The 24,076-nt window shown below is 39.7% G+C and overlaps 1 protein-coding gene across 2 annotated transcripts in view; it reads left to right on the top strand.

The window, feature by feature from the left end:
• The window catches only part of wizb (WIZ zinc finger b), an 86,862-nt gene that overhangs the window by 21,522 nt on the left and 41,264 nt on the right, over positions 1 to 24,076 (top strand). For both annotated transcript variants that reach the window (XM_062036944.1, XM_062036945.1), the window contains exons 2-5: positions 3,137 to 3,274; positions 12,960 to 13,478; positions 13,550 to 13,984; positions 18,555 to 19,052. In XM_062036944.1, coding sequence (XP_061892928.1) covers positions 3,137 to 3,274; positions 12,960 to 13,478; positions 13,550 to 13,984; positions 18,555 to 19,052 — 1,590 coding nt within the window. The remainder of the gene's footprint in view (positions 1 to 3,136; positions 3,275 to 12,959; positions 13,479 to 13,549; positions 13,985 to 18,554; positions 19,053 to 24,076) is intronic.

The raw sequence follows: 24,076 nt of genomic DNA on the forward strand, positions 1-24,076 counted from the left end.
GTGAGTTGGCTGCGATGGTGGGGGAGGATGCCGGACAGACCTGGCAGGCCCAAACAGATTGTGAGAGTCTGCTGGGAACGTCTAGCAGAGTCTCCTGTCAGAGACAGTTTCAATTCCCATCTCCGGAAGAACTTTGAACATGTCACGAGGGAGGCGCTGGACTTTGAGTCCGAGTGGACCATGTTCCGTACCTCTATTGTCGAGGCGGACGATTGAAGCTGTGGCCGCAAGGTGGATGGACAGGTACGACAGGCCAAGTGGTCGCGGAGGCAAAAACTCGGACATGGGAGGAGTTCGAGGAAGCCATGGAAAACGACTTCCGGATGGCTTCGAAGCGATTCTGGACCACCATCCGCCGCCTCAGGAAGGTAAAGTAGTGCACTGTCCACACCGTGTATGGTGAGGATGGTGTTCTGCTGACCTCGACTGCGGACGTTGTGGATCGGTGGAGGGAATACTTCGAAGACCTCCTCAATCCCACTAACACGTCTTCCTGGCCCCGGGGGTGGTAGGAGATCTGCTTGGAGTTCCTTAAGGCTCTGGATGCTGTGAGGCTGTCTTGGTTAACAAGACTGTGCAACATTGTGTGGACATCGGGGGCGGTACCTCTGGATTGGCAGACCGAGGTGGTGGTTCCTCTCTTTAAGAAGGGGAACTGCAGGGTGTGTTCCGACTATCGTGGGATCACACTCCTCAGCCTTCCCGGTAAGGTCTATTCAGGTGTACTGGAGAGGAGGCTACGCCGATAGTCGAACCTTGGATTCAGGAGGAACAGTGCGGTTTTTGTCCTGGTCGTGGAACTGTGGACCAGCTCAATACTCTCGGCAGGGTCCTTGAGGGTGCATGGAAGTTTGCCCAACCAGTCTACATGTGCTTTGTGGACTTGGAGAAGGCAGTCGACCGTGTCCCCCGGGAAGTCCTGTGGGGAGTGCTCAGAGAGTATGGGGTATCAGACTCTCTGATTGTGGCGGTCCGCTCTCTATATGATCAGTGTCAGAGCTTGGTCCGCATTGCTGGCAGTAAGTCAGACCAGTTTCCAGTGAGGGTTGGACTCCGCCAAGACTGCCCTTTGTCACAGATTCTGTTCATAACTTTTATGGACAGAATTTCTAAGCGCAGTCAGGCCGTTGAAGGGATCCGGTTTGGTGGCTGCAGGATTAGGTCTCTGCTTTTTGCAGATGTCGTGGTCCTGATAGCTTCATCTGGCCAGGATCTTCAGCTCTCACTGGATCGGTTCGCAGCCGAGTGTGAAGCGACTGGGATGAGAATCAACACCTCCAAGTCAGAGTCCGTGGTTCTCGCCCGTAAAAAGGGTGGAGTGCCATCTCCGGGTTGGGGAGATCTTGCCCCAAGTGGAGGAGTTCAAGTACCTCAGAGTGATGTTCACGAGTGAGGAAAGAGTGGATCGTGAGATCGACAGGCGGATCGGTTCGGCATCTTCAGTAATGTGGATGCTGTATCGATTTCGTTGTGGTGAAGAAGGAGCTGAGCCGGAAGGCAAAGCTTTCAATTTACCATTCGATCTACATTCCCATCCTCACCTATGGTCATGAGCTTTGGGTTATGACCGAAAGGACAGGATTGCAGGTAAAAGCGGCCGAAATTAGTTTCCTTCGCCGGGTGGTGGGACGCTCCCTTCGAGATAGGGTAAGAAGCTCTGTCATCCGGGGGGATCTCAAACGAAAGCCGCTGCTCCTCCACATTGAGAGGAGCCAGATGAGGTGGTTCGGGCATCTGATCAGGATGCCACCTATGTCTCCCGGCTGGCCTGGGAACGCCTCGGGATCCCCCGGGAGGAGCTGGACGAAGTGGCTAGGGAGAGGGAATTCTGGGCTTCCCTGCTTAGGCTGCTGTCCCCGCGACCCAACCTCGGATAAGCGGAAGAAAATGGATGAATGGATGGATTCTGTTTTTATTTACGAATTACACAATGTGCCAACTTCACTTGGTTTGGGTTTTGTACTACCGCCGAATTTAGTAGGACAAAAAGGCGCTCGCCAAATCCTCTCATCTGTGAAGCATAAACACAAACATATTAAACAGTGGGCTTTCTAACAATTAGGAAGGCTTGTGTCATGTTTGTCCTCATACAGAAAGCATATTAAAACAAAAAATGTATTTTTCCCCCCAATTTGTTTCCATTTTCATACATACAGCTGGCCTAATTAGCATGTTAGCATTTATTAGGTTGCAGTCTATTACTGCAGTGACCAAATATGCCTGATTAGCACTCCACACAAGTCAATAACATCAACAAAGCTCACCTTTGTGCATTGACGCACAGCATAAAACGTTTGGTGGACAAAATGAGACAAAGAAGGAGTGGCGTAAAACACATCTTTCTGTGGCAGCGTCGGAGAAAGTTGTACATGTAAACAAACTACTACCACTGAATTTAGTAGGACAAAACGGCGCTCACCAAATACTCTCATCGGTGAAGCATAAACACAAAGATATTAAACTGTGGGCTTTCTAACAATTAGGAAGGTTTGTGTCATGTTTGTCCTCCTACAGAAACCATATGAAAACAAAAAATATATTTTTTCCCCCATTTTTTTTCCATTTTCATACATACAGCTGGTCTAAATAGCATGTTAGCATTTATTAGCTTGCAGTCTATTACTGCAGTGACCAAATATGCCTGGTTAGCACTCCACACAAGTCAATAACATCAACAAAGCTCACCTTTGTGCATTCACGCACAGCATAACACGTTTGGTGGACAAAATGAGACAAAGAAGGAGTGGCATAAAACACGCCTTTCTGTGGCAGCGTCAGAGAAAGTTGTACATGTAAACAAACTGTCGTGTCACAGTCCACACAACTACGGTGAGTTCAAGGACTCAAATACTCTCATCAGTGACGCATAAACACAAACATATTAAACAGCTGGCTTTCTAACAATTAGGAAGGTGTGTGTCATGTTTGTCCTCCTACAGAAACCATATTACAACAAAAAATATATTTTTTTCCCCCAATTTTTTTCCATTTTCATACATTTTTGAAAAACCTCAAGGGAGGCAGTAGGGGTTGCCAATCCCCGCCCTTTAGCTACTTTGTAGTTCTTCACCATAATTGTATTCTGGAACAGTTGTCCTTTTATACGGCAATAGACAGTGTGTGTGTTGTGTTGTAGGTGTCAAAGCAGCAGAAGAAGAAGATGAAGAACGACCGCACCCGGCTAATGATGAGCCGAGTTCCAGCCCAAAGAAACCGCATCTGCACAGCGTAGGCGAGGATGGCCTCTCTCCACGGGAGGAAGCAGACACCAAAGGTAAGTGATGAAGATTTTCAGCAAATGGTCACATTTGCTAATGGCAACTCTTGCTGTGGTGATAGTGAATCATACTTGGCTGGGTTGCAAATAGCAATACAGCAACAGGAGACCATTGTTGTCCCTCAAGATACAAAGTAGATAAATGGACACCGTAGGGCTTTTTAATGCACTTGGATCCTTTTCCTGGCTCAGAATGGCAGGTTGCTAAGTCGTAAAGGTGTCAAGAGATCAAAAGCAGTAGCTTTTCACAGTACCACCCTTGTAGCAGGTAATTATGCTGCTAAAAATAACACTAAAAGCTAACATTTTAGTCTGAAAGTGTTTGTATGGAGTATTTGGCTCATATGTTACAGAACTGAAACCAGAATTAAACATGGAGACTGTCACTGTCCTTGGTGTGTACAGTGAAATACAGGTATGTGTAACATACCAGAGTTTGGTAATATATATCAGGGGTGTCAAACATACGGCCCGTGAACAGGTTTAATCCGGCTCACAAGATGAGTTTGCCAAGTATAAAAGATGAGCTGCAATTTATTTTAAAAAAAAACTGCTGTTCTAATCCACTGGATGTCACAATAGCAATTCAAATGTAACCCAGGTTACACGTCACACTGTTTAAAGGTGACGTGTCAGCTGACTTTAAACGCCCTTTGGATTGGCTGCCGCTACTCTAATCAGCGCAGGTTGAAAGCAATCAGCAGCTTCTCTTGTGGCTGGCGGCCGACGCCCAAACAACGCACGATACCTTTTTTCCATTGTAAATAATCCACTCGACGGATAAAATAACAAAATGGTAAAATGCAAAGACTTAGATCAACATGACCATCATCTTTGTAGTTAGAGTTCCGTGCAGCGCTCGCATTTGGTTACGGCACGATGTGCACCATGAACTCCATTGTACAAATGTGTGTTTCTACATTTGATGTTTGTTCTATTTTAATTTATGCTTAAATCTACCATTTTCACATTTGCTAAGTTTGTAGTTATGTTACCTTGATTTCGGTTATTATAGTGTCATTTTGATGATTGTTTTGTTTATGTTATATTTGTAATATTTGAATTATGATAAATGAATATATTGTGGCAGTTGGGGATGTCACCATTGCGGCGGTTTTAGGAAACACTCGATTGCTTTTCCAAACCAACTTTAATGTTGAACTGTCAACATGAGAATGCTGAACAGGAAGTGCTAAAAGTTTGATGGCTTTATAAAAACACTAAGACAAAGTCCAAGTTTGTTGCGTTCTTCATGGTGTTTTTGAAACTGCACCGATTTTTCCCTCAGAATTTTCAAAAAACTTGAAGTGTTTTGCTAAGAGGATTATTTGTAATGTGTACATTTTCAGAATGCGCTTGTTCTATTTTTCCGCCAAAGTAAAACAGAAAACAATCTGAAGTTGTCTTTATTTTTAAGTAATTATGCCATGATTTTACCAGTCCGGCCAATGTGGGAATAGATTTTATTATGAAAGAAACATTTATTTTTTGTTAAATTATTTCATTTCCTAATTTCTCGCATCCTTAATATTAGTGCTGTGCGATATTTTGTTAGTAGTGCGACATAAAAATGTATATCGCACAATATAATTCTCTATTGTTTATCATAATTTTAAGGCTGGGCTAGGGATGCGCAGTACTATAGTTATTACTGGTATCATTTAGAAAGAGACATATATTTGAGACGATACTGCCATACCGGTATCTTTTGATGTGCCTTTGTTACGGCCGTTGGCAACCGGTGAGGCACCGTAGCTGGGGAAGGACCCAGAGGTAAAACAAGCCGGTGAAAAGATTCAACAGAACAGCTGTCAGACTGCCGCTGCTAACTGCGAAAGCTAACAACAATAGTTTAGCTGAAACCCTCGTTGAAGTCACACTTCACTTGGGCAACAGACACCGCCTTTTAAAGACACACACACGCACAAACACTCTGCTCTTATAAACTTCTCTCCTACATATGACTTATATCTAATGTTTTTTTAAGTAATGAATTAATTACTTTTGTTAAAGAGTAATTATATTAATAATTAAATTACTTTTTTGGTTAAGTCACAAGCAACACGTACAATACTTAACACCTTTAGTACGTCAGTATGTGGAATTAAATTATGGAATGGATTAAGTAAATAAATCAAACAGTGCAGTGTGTATATTGTACATATTACATATTGTTATGAAGGTGTCTGTTACTACATTATACTGTATATATACTTGCAGTGTGTATATTGCACATATTACATATTGTTATGAAGGTGTCTGTTACTACATTATATATATACTTGCAGTGTGTATATTGTACATATTACATATTGTTATGAAGGTGTCTGTTACTACATTATACTGTATATATACCGTATTTTTCGGACTATAAGTCGCTCCGGAGTATACGTCGCACCGGCCGAAAATGCACAATAAAGAAGAAAAAAAACATATATGCACGTCGCACTGGAGTATAAGTCGCATTTTTGGGGGACATTTATCTGATAAAATCCAACACCAAGAATAGACATTTGAAAGGCAATTTAAAATAAATAAAGAATAGTGAACAACAGGCTGAATAAGTGTACGTTATATGAGGCATAAATAACCAACTGAGAACGGGCCTGGTATGTTAACGTAACATATTATGGTAAGAGTCATTCAAATAACTATAACATATAGAACATGCTATACGTTTACCAAACAACTGTCACTCCCGATCGCTAAATAACATGAAATCTTCCTCCTCTGTGTTGCTCCTGGTATGCCCCGCTAGCGTCCATTCTTTCTGCTGCTCGATCGCCGTTTTCTGGTGCATATTTCACTACGTTCAGCTTGTAATCTGCAGTATATGATTTCCTTTCGGTGCCATTTTAGTTCAGTCCTTTTCAGTTTTTATAAGTTACCGCGATTGCTGATGTGATCCATTTTAATAGCTCCGGCAGTAGCGTATAGCATATAGCAGTTAGCGTTCCAAAACCCACAATGCACTTCTGCCATGACCCGCCCCCGCCAAATTCTTATTGGTTGGCGTGTGTGTGACGATTGCTGCCATTTGCTTCGTCGCTCACGCGAATGAGATAAATAATATTATTTGATATTTTACGGTAATGTGTTAATAATTTCACACATAAGTCGCTCCGGAGTATACGTCGCACCCACGGCCAAACTATGAAAAAAACTGCGACTTATAGTCCGAAAAATACGGTACTTGCAGTGTGTATATTGTACATATTACATATTGTTATGAAGGTGTCTGTTACTACATTATATATACTTGCAGTGTGTATATTGTACATATTACATATTGTTATGAAGGTGTCTGTTACTACATTATATATACTTGCAGTGTGTATATTGTGCATATTACATATTGTTATGAAGGTGTCTGTTAATACATTATATATACTTGCAGTGTGTATATTGTACATATTACATATTGTTATGAAGGTGTCTGTTACTACATTATATATATACTTGCAGTGTGTATATTGTACATATTACATATTGTTATGAAGGTGTCTGTTACTACATTATATATATACTTGCAGTGTGTATATTGTACATATTACATATTGTTATGAAGGTGTCTCTTACTACATTATATATATACTTGCAGTGTGTATATTGTACATATTACATATTGTTATGAAGGTGTCTCTTACTACATTATATATATACTTGCAGTGTGTATATTGTACATATTACATATTGTTATGAAGGTGTCTCTTACTACATTATATATATACTTGCAGTGTGTATATTGTACATATTACATATTGTTATGAAGGTGTCTGTTACTACATTATATATATACTTGCAGTGTGTATATTGTACATATTACATATTGTTATGAAGGTGTCTCTTACTACATTATATATATACTTGCAGTGTGTATATTGTACATATTACATATTAAATAAATGATAAATGGGTTATACTTGTATAGCGCTTTTCTACCTTCAAGGTACTCAAAGCGCTTTGACAGTATTTCCACATTCACCCATTCACACACACATTCACACACTGATGGCGGGAGCTGCCATGCAAGGCGCTAACCAGCAGCCATCAGAGGCAAAGTGTGAAGTGTCTTGCCCAAGGACACAACGGACGTGACTAGGAAGGTAGAAGGTGGGAATTGAACCCCGGTAACCAGCAACACTCCGATTGCTGGCACAGCCACTCTACCAACTTCGCCACGCCGTTGTTATGAAGGTGTCTGTTACTACATTATATATATACTTGCAGTGTGTATATTGTACATATTACATAATGTTATGACGGTATCTGTTACTACATTATATATATACCTGCAGTGTGTATATTGTACATATTACATATTGTTATGAAGGTGTCTGTTACTACATTATATATATACTTGCAGTGTGTATATAAAATGTTGATGGAGGACTTTGAAGATGACAATGCTGACTCCCATTACCTGCATTTTTCAAGCGTTTTTTTTAAATCATATTTAAAATCCTTAAAAAAAAAAAAAAAAAGTTGGTCTTCTTGTCTTTTATAATGACTGTGAAGCATAGGCACAATTCCAAAAAAAGTGCAGTTCCCCTTCAACAATGAAGAGTGAGTCAACTGCTAGTCTGTCTGGAGAAACAGACTCAAAGCGGGTGGACAAGTTTAGGATTTATTTACTTTACCACACAAAGAATAGCTTCATTTGTCTTGGTAAGTTTCCAGTCAGACAGAAGAGTCAAGATGGCCATGACTTCTTAAGTGGCGCTGGCACAAACAATGTCTCGTTCTTTGCTCTCAAATGACATCCCAGTCACTTTCCACTGTTTCTGCTTAGCAAAATACACTTCTCTTCATAGTTGAATTAATTTGTAGGTTAAACTGTATCCAGCTGGTATGACGCTTCACTATGTGTGTAGCTATCGCCATCATTTCCCATGGTAGAAACTTAAAGCTTGGGCTTACACTGTGCAAATCAAACCGGTTTCAAGTCCAATTCACAGGTTCAAGGTAGTTGGATAAAGTGCTTAGTTTTTTTGGTTAACGTAACAATGTTTTCTCAGCCTGTATATTCTTCCAAATTGACAAATCATAACATTCGGTGGAAACATGGCATCAGATCTTGAGCCGCGTTTCCACCAACGAATACAGTCCAGTTAGTTCAGGTGAGTCAGTTCTGATCAGGCTTGCATTTTTACTGCGCTGCGTTTTCTAGGTTTTATTTGTTGAAATTAGGGCTGTCAAACGATTGAAATATTTAGTCGCAATTAATTACGTTTTGTCCATACTTAAAGGCCTACTGAAATGAATTTTTTTAATTTAAACGGGGATAGCAGATCCATTCTATGTGTCATAGTTGATCATTTCGCGATATTGCCATATTTTTGCTGAAAGGATTTAGTAGAGAACATCGACGATAAAGTTCGCAACTTTTGGTCGCTGATAAAAAAAGCCTTGCCTGTACCGGAAGTAGCGTGACGTCACAGGTTGAAGGGCTCCTCACATTTCCCCATTGTTTACACCAGCAGCGAGAGCGATTCGGACCGAGAAAGCAACGATTACCCCATTAATTTGAGCGAGGATGAAAGATTCGTGGATGAGGAACGTGAGAGTGAAGGACTAGAGTGCAGTGCAGGGCGTATCTTTTTTCGCTCTGACCGTAACTTAGGTACAAGGGCTCATTGGATTCCACACTTTCTCCTTTTTCTATTGTGGATCACGGATTTGTATTTTAAACCACCTCGGATACTATATCCTCTTGAAAATGAGAGTCGAGAACGCGAAATGGACATTCACAGTAACTTTTATCTCCACGACAATACATCGGCGAAGCACTTTAGCTACGGAGCTAACGTGATAGCGTCGGGCTTAACTGCAGATAGAAACAAAAGAAATAAACCCCTGACTGTAAGGATAGACAGAAAATCAACAATACTATTAAACCATGGACCTGTAACTACACGGTTAATGCTTTGCAGCCTGGCGAAGCTTAACAATGCTGTCGCTAACGACGCCATTGAAGCTAACTTAGCTACGGGACCTCACAGAGCTAAAAACATTAGCTATCCACCTACGCCAGCCAGCCCTCATCTGCTCATCAACACCCGTGCTCACCTGCGTTCCAGCGATCGACGGAGCGACGAAGGACTTCACCCGATCATCGATGCGGTCGGCGGCTAGCGTCGGCTAGCACGTCTGCTATCCAAGTCAAAGTCCTCCTGGTTGTGTTGCTGCAGCCAGCCGCTAATACACCGATCCCACCTACAGCTTTCTTCTTTGCAGTCTTCATTGTTCATTAAACAAATTGCAAAAGATTCACCAACACAGATGTCCAGAATACTGTGGAATTTTGCGATGAAAACAGAGCTTTTGGTATTGGATACAATGGTGTCCGAATACTTCCGTTTCAACCATTGACGTCACGCGCATATGTCATCATACAAAGACGTTTTTCAACCGGAAGTTTCGCGGGAAATTTAAAATTGCACTTTATAAGTTAACCCGGCCGTATTGGCATGTGTTGCAATGTTAAGATTTCATCATTGATATATAGACTATCAGACTGTGTGGTCGGTAGTAGTGGGTTTCAGTAGGCCTTTAACTCATAATGAATTGCGATTAATCGTATCTAAAAGTTTTTTTCATCTTTGGATCACACCTGCGCAGTGTCTTTTCAGGTCCTCGTTTGCGATGGACCCGAAACAACAACAACAGAAGAAGAAGACAAAGAACGGCGACAGTTGTGTCGTCAAAACAATTTTCTCGTGGTCAAGAGTTCCCTTCTGTTTTTTAATGTCCAGAGACATTTATTGGTTTTCTATCGAGAAGACAAACGTTGCTCTTCTTCTGTTGTTGTTGTGCCGGGTGTGCAGTCTACACATATGTCCAGACCTTGAACAGGGTATAAAGAAATTAGATGTCCACTTGTTTTAATTTCCATTTTTGATTTTTAAAAACATAATTCAATTCCATAATGGATAACGATCCATTTTCCGTTTTTTGTTTTTTTATTATCGAACCAAAAATTAGGAAAAGTGAATTTTTTTGTTAAACCATTTTTCTATTCCAAACGAAAAATGAATGGCCGCAACGTGTACCTTCCGTTCATTCTATTTCCAATTCTAAAACGCAAATCAAAAAACAAAATTAGGGCCGTTTTTCGATTTTTATTATATATGGAAGATTTTAAAACAAACAAAAAAGGGTTGATTTTCATTAAAATATTGCCATAAAATTGGATTTTGTGCTGTTTTCCTTTTATGGATTTTTATTTTTCCAGATATACACAAAAATCGAATATATGTTCATCCAAAATGCAAAAATGTGTGGTTATCTGCGTGATGACAGATTGAACCAGAAGCAGCATTTTAGCTTTTCCTTTGCCTTTAGCAGGTTTTAGCAGAATGATAACATTTTTGTTCAGCAGGAGTCCTATTGTCGTTTTAAAAAAGTCTCTTTGAATAGTTGTCCAAAATGAAAATGAAAATAGAAAAAATGGCCCGAAATTAGTTTTTTGATTTGCATTTATGAATTGGAAATAGAATGAACGGAAGGTACACAGACCTGAATACTTATGTACATTAGATTTATCTATTTATTTTTTTAATACATTTGAAAATTAAAAAAATAAACATTTCATATAGAATTTTGAGGGGAAAAATTTTTTTTTATTCCATTTTGTAATGAGGCTGTAACAAAATGCGGAAAAAGTGAAGCACTGTGATTACTTTCTAGATGCAAAGTATGCCTTTAATAAGATTAGGGTGAAATGTTCCCACACATACAATGTTGTTGCGAGTCCCTGCACTGACTCGCTTCTGTCCGGAAAAACATGAGTGATGATGTCACTTGTATTCCGACATGTGACTTCTTCATGGAAGTGAAAACCAGTGGTGGTCAACCAAGACAAGATGGTTGTTGTACAAAAGAGGCTTAAATCATTCTGCAAAAATCAGATACGAGCAAAAAAATCTAACTATGCAATGAAATAGATCCTATACTTGATTTTTTTTTAAATAGTCGAGTGATATCATTTATTATCCGTCGGTCGGGTTCCCAGAAATGTCAAACTATTATGCTCTAGACATCAATTAACACGACAAAACAGATTAAAACTTGTAAAAGCATGGAGGTCTACAACTTCTTTGTGTGTGTCTGGGTCAAGGACATTGGTATCAAGACTCTCCCGGATAGATGTGCATCGTTTTTGCTTGGGTAAGGTTGCATTTCATGATTTAACTTTGCGTCTACTGCCATGTTTGTTGCTGTTGTACATTGTTTTTTTCCCGTCTCTATCAAAATATAACTATAGATGTCAACATTGTGTATGTGCTGAAAGATTAATTTATGATTGTTTATCAAAATATAACTATAGATGTCAACATTTTGTATGTGCTGGAAGATTCATTTATGATTGTTTATCAAAATATAACTATAGATATCAACATTGTGTATGTGCTGAAAGATTCATTTATGATTGTTTATCAAAATATAACTATAGGTGTCAACATTGTGTACGTGCTGAAAGATTCATTTATGATTGTTTATCACAATATAACTATAGATATCAACATTGTGTATGTGCTAAAAGATTCATTTATGATTGTTTATCACAATATACTGTAACTGGATGTCAACATTGTGTATGTGCTGGAAGATTCATTTATTCAAGGTGCTGTTTATTGTCCATTCTTAACATCCATCCATCCATTTTCTACCGCTTATTCCCTTCGGGGTGTACAAGACATATAAGAACTGAAATTACATTTCCGGCATGATTGTTGTCTTTGGTAAAAACCTAACTCTTTTAGGTTTTACTCACATTTGATTTCTTTTATTTAGACTCGTCGAGTTTGTGCTTTTCGAAACAGTCGTAGCAAACGTGTTGTGTACTAAAGGTTAAAAGTATATCAAACAAACATTTAACAAAGTAATCACTGCAAACTCATTTATTCTTCGACTATGCTCCCTTGGACTGCAGCGTGTACTACTGTTCTTGTTCCTTGTTTCGTAAAATCTTGCACTCTTCCGCCCTTCTTGATTATCTCCCGAGGAACTCTGAAGAAAAGTTGATCCTTTTCGCCATTTGAACGGTTCGTACAGCCAAAAACAACACAAGCATAGGGCGTTTTTTCTTAGAGAAAGGCTAAATGGCGCCTAGTACCCATGGAGAACCGAGCTAGCTTGACCACCACGCATATTTAAAGGCCGGGACGTGACGTCAATGAAATCGAAGCAATTGTTGACAAATTAATTTGAAGGCGAAAAGATTTTACTGTCGATATTTGTTGTCAATGTCGAAGAATCTAGTAGCAATTTGTCTCTCCTTTCATTGGTTAGCTATGAAAGGGTACTGAACAAAGCAAGGTAGTTGAACAAATAACTACACACACCACACACACAATAAAGATGATTAAAAGATTTCCTGTACCAAATCCGAATGGGTCCCAACTTTAAAAGAACCACTATTCATTCTTCAGAGACTACGACACCAACTCGTGGGATTCTTTGTTTGGACACCCGATTCCGCGGAGCGTTAGACGAGCAAACCGACTAATTTGTTACGCCCAATGTGTGGCCTTACGATAACCGAAACAAACCTTTTTGGTTCTTGAGAATGTTTTTGAACACAGGGCATACAAAAACCGAGGTGTCAAAGCATTTGCAAACTTACCCTGGTCATTCAATGACGATCCTTAATGAACTCCTCTGGCCTTTCTTCTTCCAGCTCATGACTTGAAGTGCGACTTGTGTGGAGCTCAGTTCCAGACCAGACGCGCCATGTCCAGCCACGCCCGCTCTCACCAGCTGCAGGGGGCTTCAGAAAGCGGCGGTGCGCCCGTGGACCAAACTGCCAAGGAGTGCAATGTTCACCGCCACAAAAGCTTGTCTCACCTGGAGTCACCCAAGAGCGCCTCTCTGCTGGACTCCCAGAAACGTGATGACCTGGATGGAGACTTCGACGTGAAACCGATATCCCTTTCCGTGTTGACCCGAGCAGTCAAAGTGGTGCCACCCTCCTGCGTCTCTACACCATCTCCTGGTGCCTCTCCGGTTCTGGCTCATTCCAGCTCCCCCTTGTCGCTACTGAGGAAAGCCCCCATCTCCTCGTTACTGCCCGCGTCTTCCCCCTTGCGCTCCGCAGAGCACAAGGCTGCGGGGATGAAAAGTTTGACCTCTAACTTCTCCGCCCCACCATCTAAACCGATCTGGGCCCCGCAAGAAAACGACGCTCCTCTCAACCTCAGTGAGTGTCTAATTGTTTTTTGATTTATTGTTTATTGGCTTTTGTCTAAAAATCCTGCTCTCCACATGCAGCCCTGGAGGTGGATCCCAAAAAGGACATTGTCTGTCAGCTGTGCGGCGCCTGGTTTGAGACCCGGAAAGGCTTGTCCAGCCATGCGAGGGCCCACCTGCGTCACTTCGGCGTGGAGTACTCCGAATCCAAAGGCTCGCCGATCGCACTCCTGAACCGGCTCATCGACACCGACGAGTTCAAGCACAAAGCCGGCGAATTTAAACTCGACACTGAAACACGAGGCGTCGCCGCAACGCTCTCCTCCCCAAAGAAGCCTCCTCTCAGACTGGCGTCCACCACTCCATCCGTACTCTACAAGGTGACCACAGCTGGAGGCGGGTCCACTTCCAAAGCTACCTCTTCCTCGTCCTTCGGCCCGCCGGCCAAGCGTCTAAAATCGTCTTCAATGCAGGTCTTCCGCCTCAGCAGTGGTGAGATCATGGCCCTCCCACAAAGTGAGTTGCCCAGAGGAATGAGGAAAACTAGATATGTCCCGATTCAATTTTATGGTTTCAGATCCAATTCCGAGTCCCAATCTGGTACTTTGTCAGTAGATTATCGAAAATAATAACGCAGTAACACATTTTTTATAAAGCTTATCTTATCAAATTTAAAATTTGCTAGTATTGTTGTAAATTAGGGATGTGCCATACCACTGATCTTTTTTTTCAGATCCGATACGAGTAAAATCCAGGCTGGTATAGGCGATACCTTTCGGATACCTAATTGTGCAAACATACCTAATGTGTCTCCTAAAATTTGAAAAGTTGTACATTACAAATAATATGTTATGTTATGCTATGTTATTTTAATTTATTATGCGCCCCCCAACCAACTGTTACATCAGCCCGGGGCGCAGCCCGAGTAGAGAAACAAAAAAACAAAAACAGAGACTGAGACACACAAAGGAATCTAAAATAAACGTTTAAGACTCACAATAAACACATAAATCAAAAGTCATCTGCGGTCAAGAGGTGAGTTTTAAAGGCCTACTGAAATGAATTTTTTTTATTTAAACGGGGATAGCAGATCCATTCTATGTGTCATACTTGATCATTTCGCGATATTGCCATATTTTTGCTGAAATGATTTAGTAGAGAACATCGACGATAAAGTTCGCAACTTTTGGTCGCTGATAAAAAAAAGCCTTGCTTGTACCGGAAGTAGCGTGACGTCGCAGGTTGAAAGGCTCCTCACATTTCCCCATTGTTTACACCACCAGCGAGAGCGATTCGGACCGAGAAAGCGACGATTACCCCATTAATTTGAGCAAGGATGAAAGATTTGTGGATGAGGAACGTGAGAGTGAAGGACTAGAGTGCAGTGCAGGACGTATCTTTTTTCGCTCTGACCGTAACTTAGGTTAAAGGGCTCATTGGATTCCACACTTTCTCCTTTTTCTATTGTGGATCACGGATTTGTATTTTAAACCACCTCGGATACTATATCCTCTTGAAAATGAGAGTCGAGAATGCGAAATGGACATTCACAGTGACTTTTATCTCCACGACAATACATCGGTGAAGCACTTTAGCTATGGAGCTAACGTGATAGCATTGTGCTTAAATGCAGATAGAAACAAAAGAAATAAGCCCCTGACTGTAAGGATAGACAGAAGATTAACAATACTACTATCAGGAGACACCGAACCAAACACTGGACCTGTAACTACACGGTTAATGCTGTGCCGCCTGTTGAAGCTTAGCAATGCTGTTGCTAACGACGCCATTGAAGCTAACTTAGTTACGGGACCTCCTCAGAGCTATGATAAAAACATTAGCGCTCCACCTACGCCAGCCCTCATCTGCTCATCAACACCTGTGCTCACATGCGTTCCAGCGATCGACGGCGCAACGAAGGACTTCACCCGATCATCGATGCGGTCGGCGGCTAGCGTCGGATAGCGCGTCTGCTATCCAACTCCAAGTCCTCCTGGTTGTGTTGCTGCAGCCAGCCGCTAATACACCGATCCCACCTACAGCTTTCTTCTTTGCAGTCTCCATTGTTCATTAAACAAATATCAAAAGATTCACCAACACAGATGTCCAGAATACTGTGGAATTTTGCGATGAAAACAGAGCTGTTTGTATTGGATACAATGTGTCCGAATACTTCCGTTTCAACCATTGACGTCACGCGCATACGTCATCATACATAGACGTTTTCAACCGGAAGTTCCCCGGGAAATTTAAAATTGCACTTTATAAGTTAACCCGGCCATATTGGCATGTGTTGCAATGTTAAGATTTCATCATTGATATTAAAACTATCAGACTGCGTGGTCGGTAGTAGTGAGTTTCAGTAGGCCTTTAAGCTGTGCTCTAAAAGAGTCCACCAGAGTGGTGGCGGACTTGATATTCAGAGGGAGCTTATTCCATAGCATAGGTGTCATCACTGAGAAAGCACGGTCTCCCTAAAAAATATATCATAGCATGTAATACAACGTTTTTAGTTTTTTTTTTACTCTAAAGCAGGGGTGTGCAAACAGTTTGGCCTGCGAGTCATTAGTTTAATAAGGAATCTGGTCGGTGGGGTATTTTCAAATTAATTTTAAATATCTGAGGATCTGAATGCTGCAAATTTGTCACCATCTTGTGGCCATTGTGAGTTAATCAGGTCAATGACCATGAATTGTGATTGGAAGGGGATACAGCACAGCATTTACACATATGACCCAATCCAAACAACCTTCCCGAGTCATGCCGCAAAAAAAATAATTAACCAACACACACGGTCAAACATAACACAACCTGCTCACTGAACTTTGTGGATATTATAAAAAACATCCAAACACAATTAAAAATTCACCTATTTAAATCCATTACAAAGCATGATGAGAAATACAAAACACTATCTCCACACTTATCCATGTTTGGCGCATTTTAGCTGCTTGATATTTCTGATTGATTACAAAACTTTAAGAAGGTTGTCACGGAAGTAAACAAGGTAGGAGTCCAACTTTCACATACTCTTAATATCTTAATTATTAGTTACTGTATATATATCCATCATAATTATATAATATGTACACATATGTGAAGTGAAGTGAAGTGAATTATATTTATATAGCGCTTTTCTCTAGTGACTCAAAGCGCTTTACATAGTGACACCCAATATCTAAGTTACATTTAAACCAGTGTGGGTGGCACTGGGAGCAGGTGGGTAAAGTGTCTTGCCCAAGGACACAACGGCAGTGACTATGATGGCGGAAGCGGGGATTGAACCTGCAACCCTCAAGTTGCTGGCACAGCCGCTCTACCAACCGAGCTATACCGCCCCAATGTATATATATATATATGTATATATATAGGCTATATATATATAGTTACTTTACATGCAGTCTGCTTTCGACCCCCGGCCATTTTTTTTAACCCAATGCGGCCCCCAAGTCAAAAAGTTGGGACACCCCTGCTTTAAAGTATATTGAGGTAGTGGCGTGAATAAGAATCAAGCCAAGCTACTAAAACAGAAAAAATAGACAACAAAATCATACAAAGTATACAGATATGGTGTTTCAAACCATAAAAAAAGGAAATAAGTAAAATAATAAAAGCATTAAAATACAGTGTTTTCCGGACTGTACAGTGTAGATAGTCCGCACCCACTAAATTTTACGAGATAAATATATGTTTACATATATAAGCCGCAGATATATACAGTACATTGTGAAATTAGTTATTTACTAGGGTTGTCAAAAATAGATTCTTATAAGAATTTTACAAAAATCTATTAAATAAATAAAAAAAATTAATTACCGGTAATTAAAAATAAAAAAATAAAATATATATATACACATATATATATATATATATATATATATATATATATATATATATATATATATATATATATATATATATACATCAACAATATGATTTGCCTGAGTAGCTGGACAGGACAGATTAAAAATAATAGTAATAATAAATAAATTAAAAAAATATATATATATATACGTATATATATATATATTTTTTTTTTAAATTTATTTTTATTATTATTATTTTTTTTGTTTTTGTTTGTCCTGTCCAGTTACTCAGGCAAATCATATTGTTGATGTAGATGATCATATCTGCTGTACAGATTTACTTTAGAAAACAAAAGTGTTGGATACTTCTCTTGCTGCTTTAATGGTATTTGACTTTATTAAATGTTTGGGTAGAATTTTACTAAACAAAACCAGTTTTCTTTTAAGTAATATAGAAATGCATTACAGTTGTTTATCTATTTTATGGAGGAATGTGTTAATCTTAGAACTGGCTGTGTTGCATGCTTACACATTCCTTTTCTTCTAGTCTTCCAGTGATGATAATACTAGGAAAAATGTTTGTTCATTTTCCACTGTGGTGGTGAAGATTAGTATCTTAGAAGCGGCTTCGCACTGTGGATAGACGACACATGTGTTGCAGCTTGCTCTCAAATTTGAGCCGGTGTTCTGGCAAGACAGGAATATGTAGCAAAGAATATGGAAATGTAATTATGTCTTCCTGAGCCTGCATCCACTTTGAAGGAACTTTTCACGGGAGTACAATCTTTCGCCGTGTAAACAGCTCATCATCCGCCGACCAGTTAAAAAAAGCAAATATGGGCCCACGGTTCGGGATCGGGACATTTCTAATTAACACACACGATAACTTGTCGTACAAGATAACTGTTTTTGCTTTTTAGACTTAGACAAACTTTAATGATCCACAAGGGAAATTGTTCCACACAGTAGCTCAGTTACAAAAGATTGGAAAGGAGAAGAGCACAAAAAGAGGGCGAAAACAAAAGGTAAAAAGTAGACTAAAAATGTACCATCCAAAATATACCATATATGTAATATTTACACATTATATATATAGTATATAATATATATACAATATATAACAAATCCCAATTACCATTTACAATGTTACAGTGTATGTAACAGCTGCAGCAAAAAGTAGACTAGTTATTCATCAGAAAATATACTTATAAACAAAGAAAGCTTGCTAACATTGAAGCGGTCTGGTAATAGACAAATATCATCTATTTTCTAACCACTAGGAGATCCTCTAAAAGAAATCGGCTGTGAATTCTGTGGGGAGTATTTCGAGAACCGGAAAGGATTATCCAGCCATGCTCGTTCCCACCTGCGTCAAATGGGCATCACTGAGTGGTCCGTCAACGGTTCCCCCATCGACACCCTGAGGGAGCTCATCAAAAGACGGGGCTTGCCTTGCGCCCTTCCTCTAAAACCTCTGAAAAGCCCACCTCCGTCTTCTCCCGGTCCACCGCGTTCCCCACTGTCCACCCGCTCCTCGCCATCGTCCCTCCTCAGCCGCCTGCCCTTCACCAGCTCCCCCAGTCCTCCTCAGTCTGCTGGGTTTAAGTCGGGCTCAACTCCGCCAACTGCCTCCGGGCTCATCCTCAAGATCAAGCCTGAGCCGGTGCAGCTGGAGGTCACGGCTCCTAAAGCTGGAGGCGGTGGCCGTCGCAGTTTTCCCACCGATCGTGTCAGCCCTGGATGGAGCGGTTCTGACAGTGGGCTGCCCCTCAACTTGGGTAACTGTTTGATATATTTATCCTTTACACCCGTGTTTCCCAACATTCACTGAGCCAAGGCAAATTATTTACTTGACACAATCTTCATTCTGCATATAGCGCATCTGGAAAGTATTTACAGCATTTCACTTTTTCCACATTTTGTTCTAATCAAATGAAATCCAACTTTATTTATATAGCCGTATGTACAGTCGCGATCAAAAGTTTACATACACTTGTAAAGAACATAATGTCATGGCTGTCTTGAGTTTCCAATAATTTTTCAACTCCTATTTTTTTGTGATAGAGTGATTGGAGCACATACTTGTTGGTCACAAAAAACATTCATGAAGTTTGGTTCTTTTATGAATTTATTATGGGTCTACTGAAAATATGACCAAATCTGCTGGGTCAAAAGTATACATACAGCAATGTTAATATTTGGTTACATGTCCCTTGGCAAGTTTCACTGCAATAAGGCGCTTTTGGTAGCCATCCACAAGCTTCTGGTTGAATTTTTGACCACTCCTCTTGACAAAATTGGTGCAGTTCAGCTAAATGTGTTGGTTTTCTGACATGGACTTGTTTTTTCAGCATTGTCCACATGTTCTCAATAGGGTTTAAGTCAGGACTTTGGGAAGGCAATTCTAAAACCTTAATTCTAGCCTGATTTAGCCATTCCTTTACCACTTTTGACGTGTGTTTGGGGTCATTGTCCTGTTGGAACCCCCAACTGCGCCCAAGAACCAACCTCCGGGCTGATGATTTTAGGTTGTCCTGAAGAATTTGGAGGTAATTCTCCTTTTTCATTGTCCCATTCACTCTCTGTAAAGCACCAGTTCCAGTGGCAGCAAATCAGGCCCAGAGCATAATACTACCACCACCATGTGTGATGGTAGGAATTGGTGTTCCTGGGATTAAAGGCCTCACCTTTTCTCCTCCAAACATATTGCTGGGTATTATGGCCAAACAGCTCAATTTTTGTTTCATCTGACCACAGAACTTTCCTCCAGAAGGTCTTATCTTTGTCCATGTGATCAGCAACAAACGTTAGATAAGCTTTAAGGTGTCACTTCTGGTGCAAGTGCTTCCTTCTTGCATGGTAGCCTCTCAGTCCATGGCGATGCAAAACACGCTTGACTGTGGACCCTGACACCTGTGTTCCAGCAGCTTCCAATTCATTGCAGACCTGCTTTTTGGTGGTTCTCGGTTGACTCTTGATCATCCTGACCAATTTTCTCTCAGCAGCAGGTGATAGCTTGCGTTTTCATGGCAGTGACAAAACTGTGCCATGCACTTTGTACTTACGAACAATTGTCTGCACAGTTGCTCTTGGGACCTTAAGCTGCATTGAAACGGCTCCAAGTGACTTTCCTGACTTGTTCAAGTCAATGATTCGTTTTTTCACCTCTATGCTGAGTTCCTTTGACTTTCCCATTGTCGCGTTTGTAACCGAGTCTAATGACTGCATCACATGATCCCTATTTAAATTGGCTCAGAGAAGTCAACAGGTGTCGTCAATCATAATCACTCACATGAAGTTAAGAGGCCATGCCAGGAAGCTAATTTGATTTGATAGTAACTTTTCTACATCACCAAAATTGATAATGTATGTTGCTGTATGTATACTTTTGACCCAGCAGACTTGGTCACATTTTCAGTAGACCCATAATAAATTCATAAAAGAACCAAACTTCATGAATGGTTTTTGTGACAAACAAGTATGTGCTCCAATCACTCTATCACAAAAAAATAAGAGTTGCATAAATTATTGGAAACTCAAGACAGCCATGACATTATGTTCTTCACAAGTGTATGTAAACTTTTGACCACGACTATATATGGCAAACACAAAGTGCTGTACAAAAAAAAAATACCAAGAGAAGAATACATTAACAGTAGAACTTTAAAATCGGACAGGGAGCCAATGCAGCGACTTTAAAACTTGTGTAATGTGCTCCCGCCCTCTGGTCCAACACAAAGTGCTGTAAAAAAAATATATATATAAGAAGAAAACACACACACACGCATTTACACAGACACAATACTATTGACAATAACAAAGCAAAAAACAAAACAAGGCATGGTATTGAGGATTTGAGGAAAAACGCCACCTTTGAGACGTCAACTCTGGAAAATAAGTAAAATTAACTCCATCTAAAAAATAGTATAAAACATATAATAAAATATAGGTAATAATAAAATATAAATATTACATTAATAAGTTAATAAAAACATAATATTGAGAGAATAATAGTCGGAATATTAATAATTAAGATAGAAAACAACACAGTAAAATAATAAAGAAAACTATATAAGAGTTTAAGATGATCAGTAAAATAGGTGTCTTTAGCCTTTTTAAAAATTATTATTTCAAGGGTCTCTTTGACCAAAAAACTGTAATTTCCGACTACTGATTGTGATCACTGCAACAAGACAGCTTGCTAACATATTCGACTTCAACGCTGTCCAGCGGGAGGCACAGATTTGCCAAAAGAAGTGAACCGAAAGCGTCGGAAACCCGGGGGCTAACTAGCTAAATGCTAGCTCAAAGCCGTTGCCTATCAACCCAAAGCTAAACAACAAAAACGAAGGAGTTGGACATATTTTAAAAGCTTCTGACCACACAAGTGATCAATACCATGAGCATGACTAGAAGCCGCCAACGGGGCAATAGACCGTTACCAGGGGTGGAACCAGACTTGAAAGAGTTAGTAGTAACTCTACAAAGTGAGGTCAACACTCTCGAGGAACAGATCATCAACGGTGTACAAAAATATGTTGCAGATATCCAAGAACAGGAAAGAAAAGAAAATCGTAAAGATATGGTGTAATTTAGAATGTTCAGAGAAGAAATGAATGCATTAAAACAGCAGGTGGAGAAGCTGAACGACGAGAATGCATCGTTGTGCCAACAGTTGCATGCCATGCAAGAAGATAACACTGATTTGAAGAACTTCAGGGAGGAGATGGCTGCATTGAGAAGCTACTTAACCAACGGGAAGCAATACGTGAAGATAGGCTTTCACAGAGCTGAAAATATTGTGTTGCGTACCTCAAGGATCAATACTCGGACCAAAATTGTTCAATCTCGAAATAAACAACATTCGTAAAGTTACAAAGGACTTAAAGTTAGTATTATTTGCAGATGATACAACTGTGTTTTGTTCAGGAGAGAACACACAAAAGCTAATACAAATACTAACAGAAAAAATTAACAAATTAAAAAGATGGTTAGACAAAACAGACTTTATTTGAATCTCAGTAAAACTAAAATATTTAAAGTTAAAGTGATTATCACACACACACTAGGTGGGGAGCAGTGGGCAGCAGCGGTGCCGCGCCCGAGAATCATTTTTGGTGATTTAACCCCCAATTCCAACCCTTGATGCTGAGTGCCAAGCAGGGAGGTAATGGGTCCCATTTTTATAGTCTTTGGTATGACTCGGCCGGGGTTTGAACTCACAACCTACCGATCTCAGGGCGGACACTCTAACCACTAGGCCAGTGGTTCTCAAATGGGGGTACGCGTACCCCTGGGGGTACTTGAAGGTATGTCAAGGGGTACGTGAGATTTTTTTTAAATATTGTAAAAATAGCAACAATTCAAAAATCCTTTATAAATATATTTATTGAATAATACTTCAACAAAATATGAATGTAAGTTCATAAACTGAACATCAAATCAAGTAGGCTATTCCATTCATTACCATAAACCCAGAGTTTCCCCCATGCCATGATGGTTTGACCCTCACTAAAATGTCTGTCAAAAAGAACTGTGAAAAGAAATGCAACAATGCAATATTCAATGTTGACAGCTAGATTTTTTTGGACATGTTCCATAAATATTGATGTTAAAAATTTATTTTTTTGTGAAGAAATGTTTAGAATTAAGTTCATGAATCCAGATGGATCTCTATTACAATCCCCAAAGAGGGCACTTTAAGTTGATGATTACTTCTATGTGTAGAAATCTTTATTTATAATTGAATCACTTGTTTATTTTTCAACAAGTTTTTAGTTATTTTTATATATTTTTTTCCAAATAGTTCAAGAAAGACCACTACAAATGAGCAATATTTTGCACTGTTATACAATTTAATAAATCAGAAACTGATGACAGAGTGCTGTATTTTACTTCTTTATCTCTTTTTTTCAACCAAAAATGCTTTGCACTGATTAGGGGGTACTTGAATTAAAAACATTTTCACAGGGGGTACATCACTGAAAAAAGGTTGAGAACCACTGCACTAGGCCACTGAGTAAATAATGCTTTTTGGTAACAGTAGAAGAGAAAGTCAAACACAAATACAGATAGGTGGAGTAGATATTGAAAGGGTAAAAAAAAACACATTTTGGGTGTAATAGATAATAGTAGATGATAAAATGAATTGGAAATCGTATGTAAAAAATATACAACATAAAGTAGCAAGAAACACGTCAATGGGGGGGTCACCCACATATGCGGTCCTCTCCAAGGTTTCTCATAGTCTTTCACATCGACGTCCCATTGGGGTTGTGAGTTTTTCCTTGCCCTTATGTGGGCTCTGTACCGCGGATATCGTTGTGGCTTGTGCAGCCCTTTGAGACACTTGTGATTTAGGGCTATATAAATAAACATTGATTGATTGAATAAAGCAAAACATGTTCTGGACCAAAAATCACTTCATCTTCTTTACTGCTCACTAGTGTTACATATCTGAGTTATTGTGTACAAATATGGTAAATAACTACAAATGTACACTTCATTCACTAACTGTGTTACAAAAAAAGATCAGTTATAAGAAGAATATATAATGTTGGATATAGTGAACATTCAAACACTTTATTTATTAAATCACAAATTTGCATTTGCAAACAGCTAAAATGATGTACAAAGCAAACTATAACCTACTAGCCAAGAATGTACAACAATTCTCAACAAAAGAGGAGAAATATAACCTTAAGAGGAAAATCTCATTTAAAATATTTGTATGCTCGTATAAAACTTAACCTTTAGCATATCAGTATGTGGAATTAAATTATGGAATGGATTAACCAAATAA

The sequence above is a fragment of the Entelurus aequoreus genome, linkage group LG25 (genome assembly GCF_033978785.1).
Source record: "Entelurus aequoreus isolate RoL-2023_Sb linkage group LG25, RoL_Eaeq_v1.1, whole genome shotgun sequence".
Classification (NCBI taxonomy): Eukaryota; Metazoa; Chordata; class Actinopteri; order Syngnathiformes; family Syngnathidae; genus Entelurus; species Entelurus aequoreus.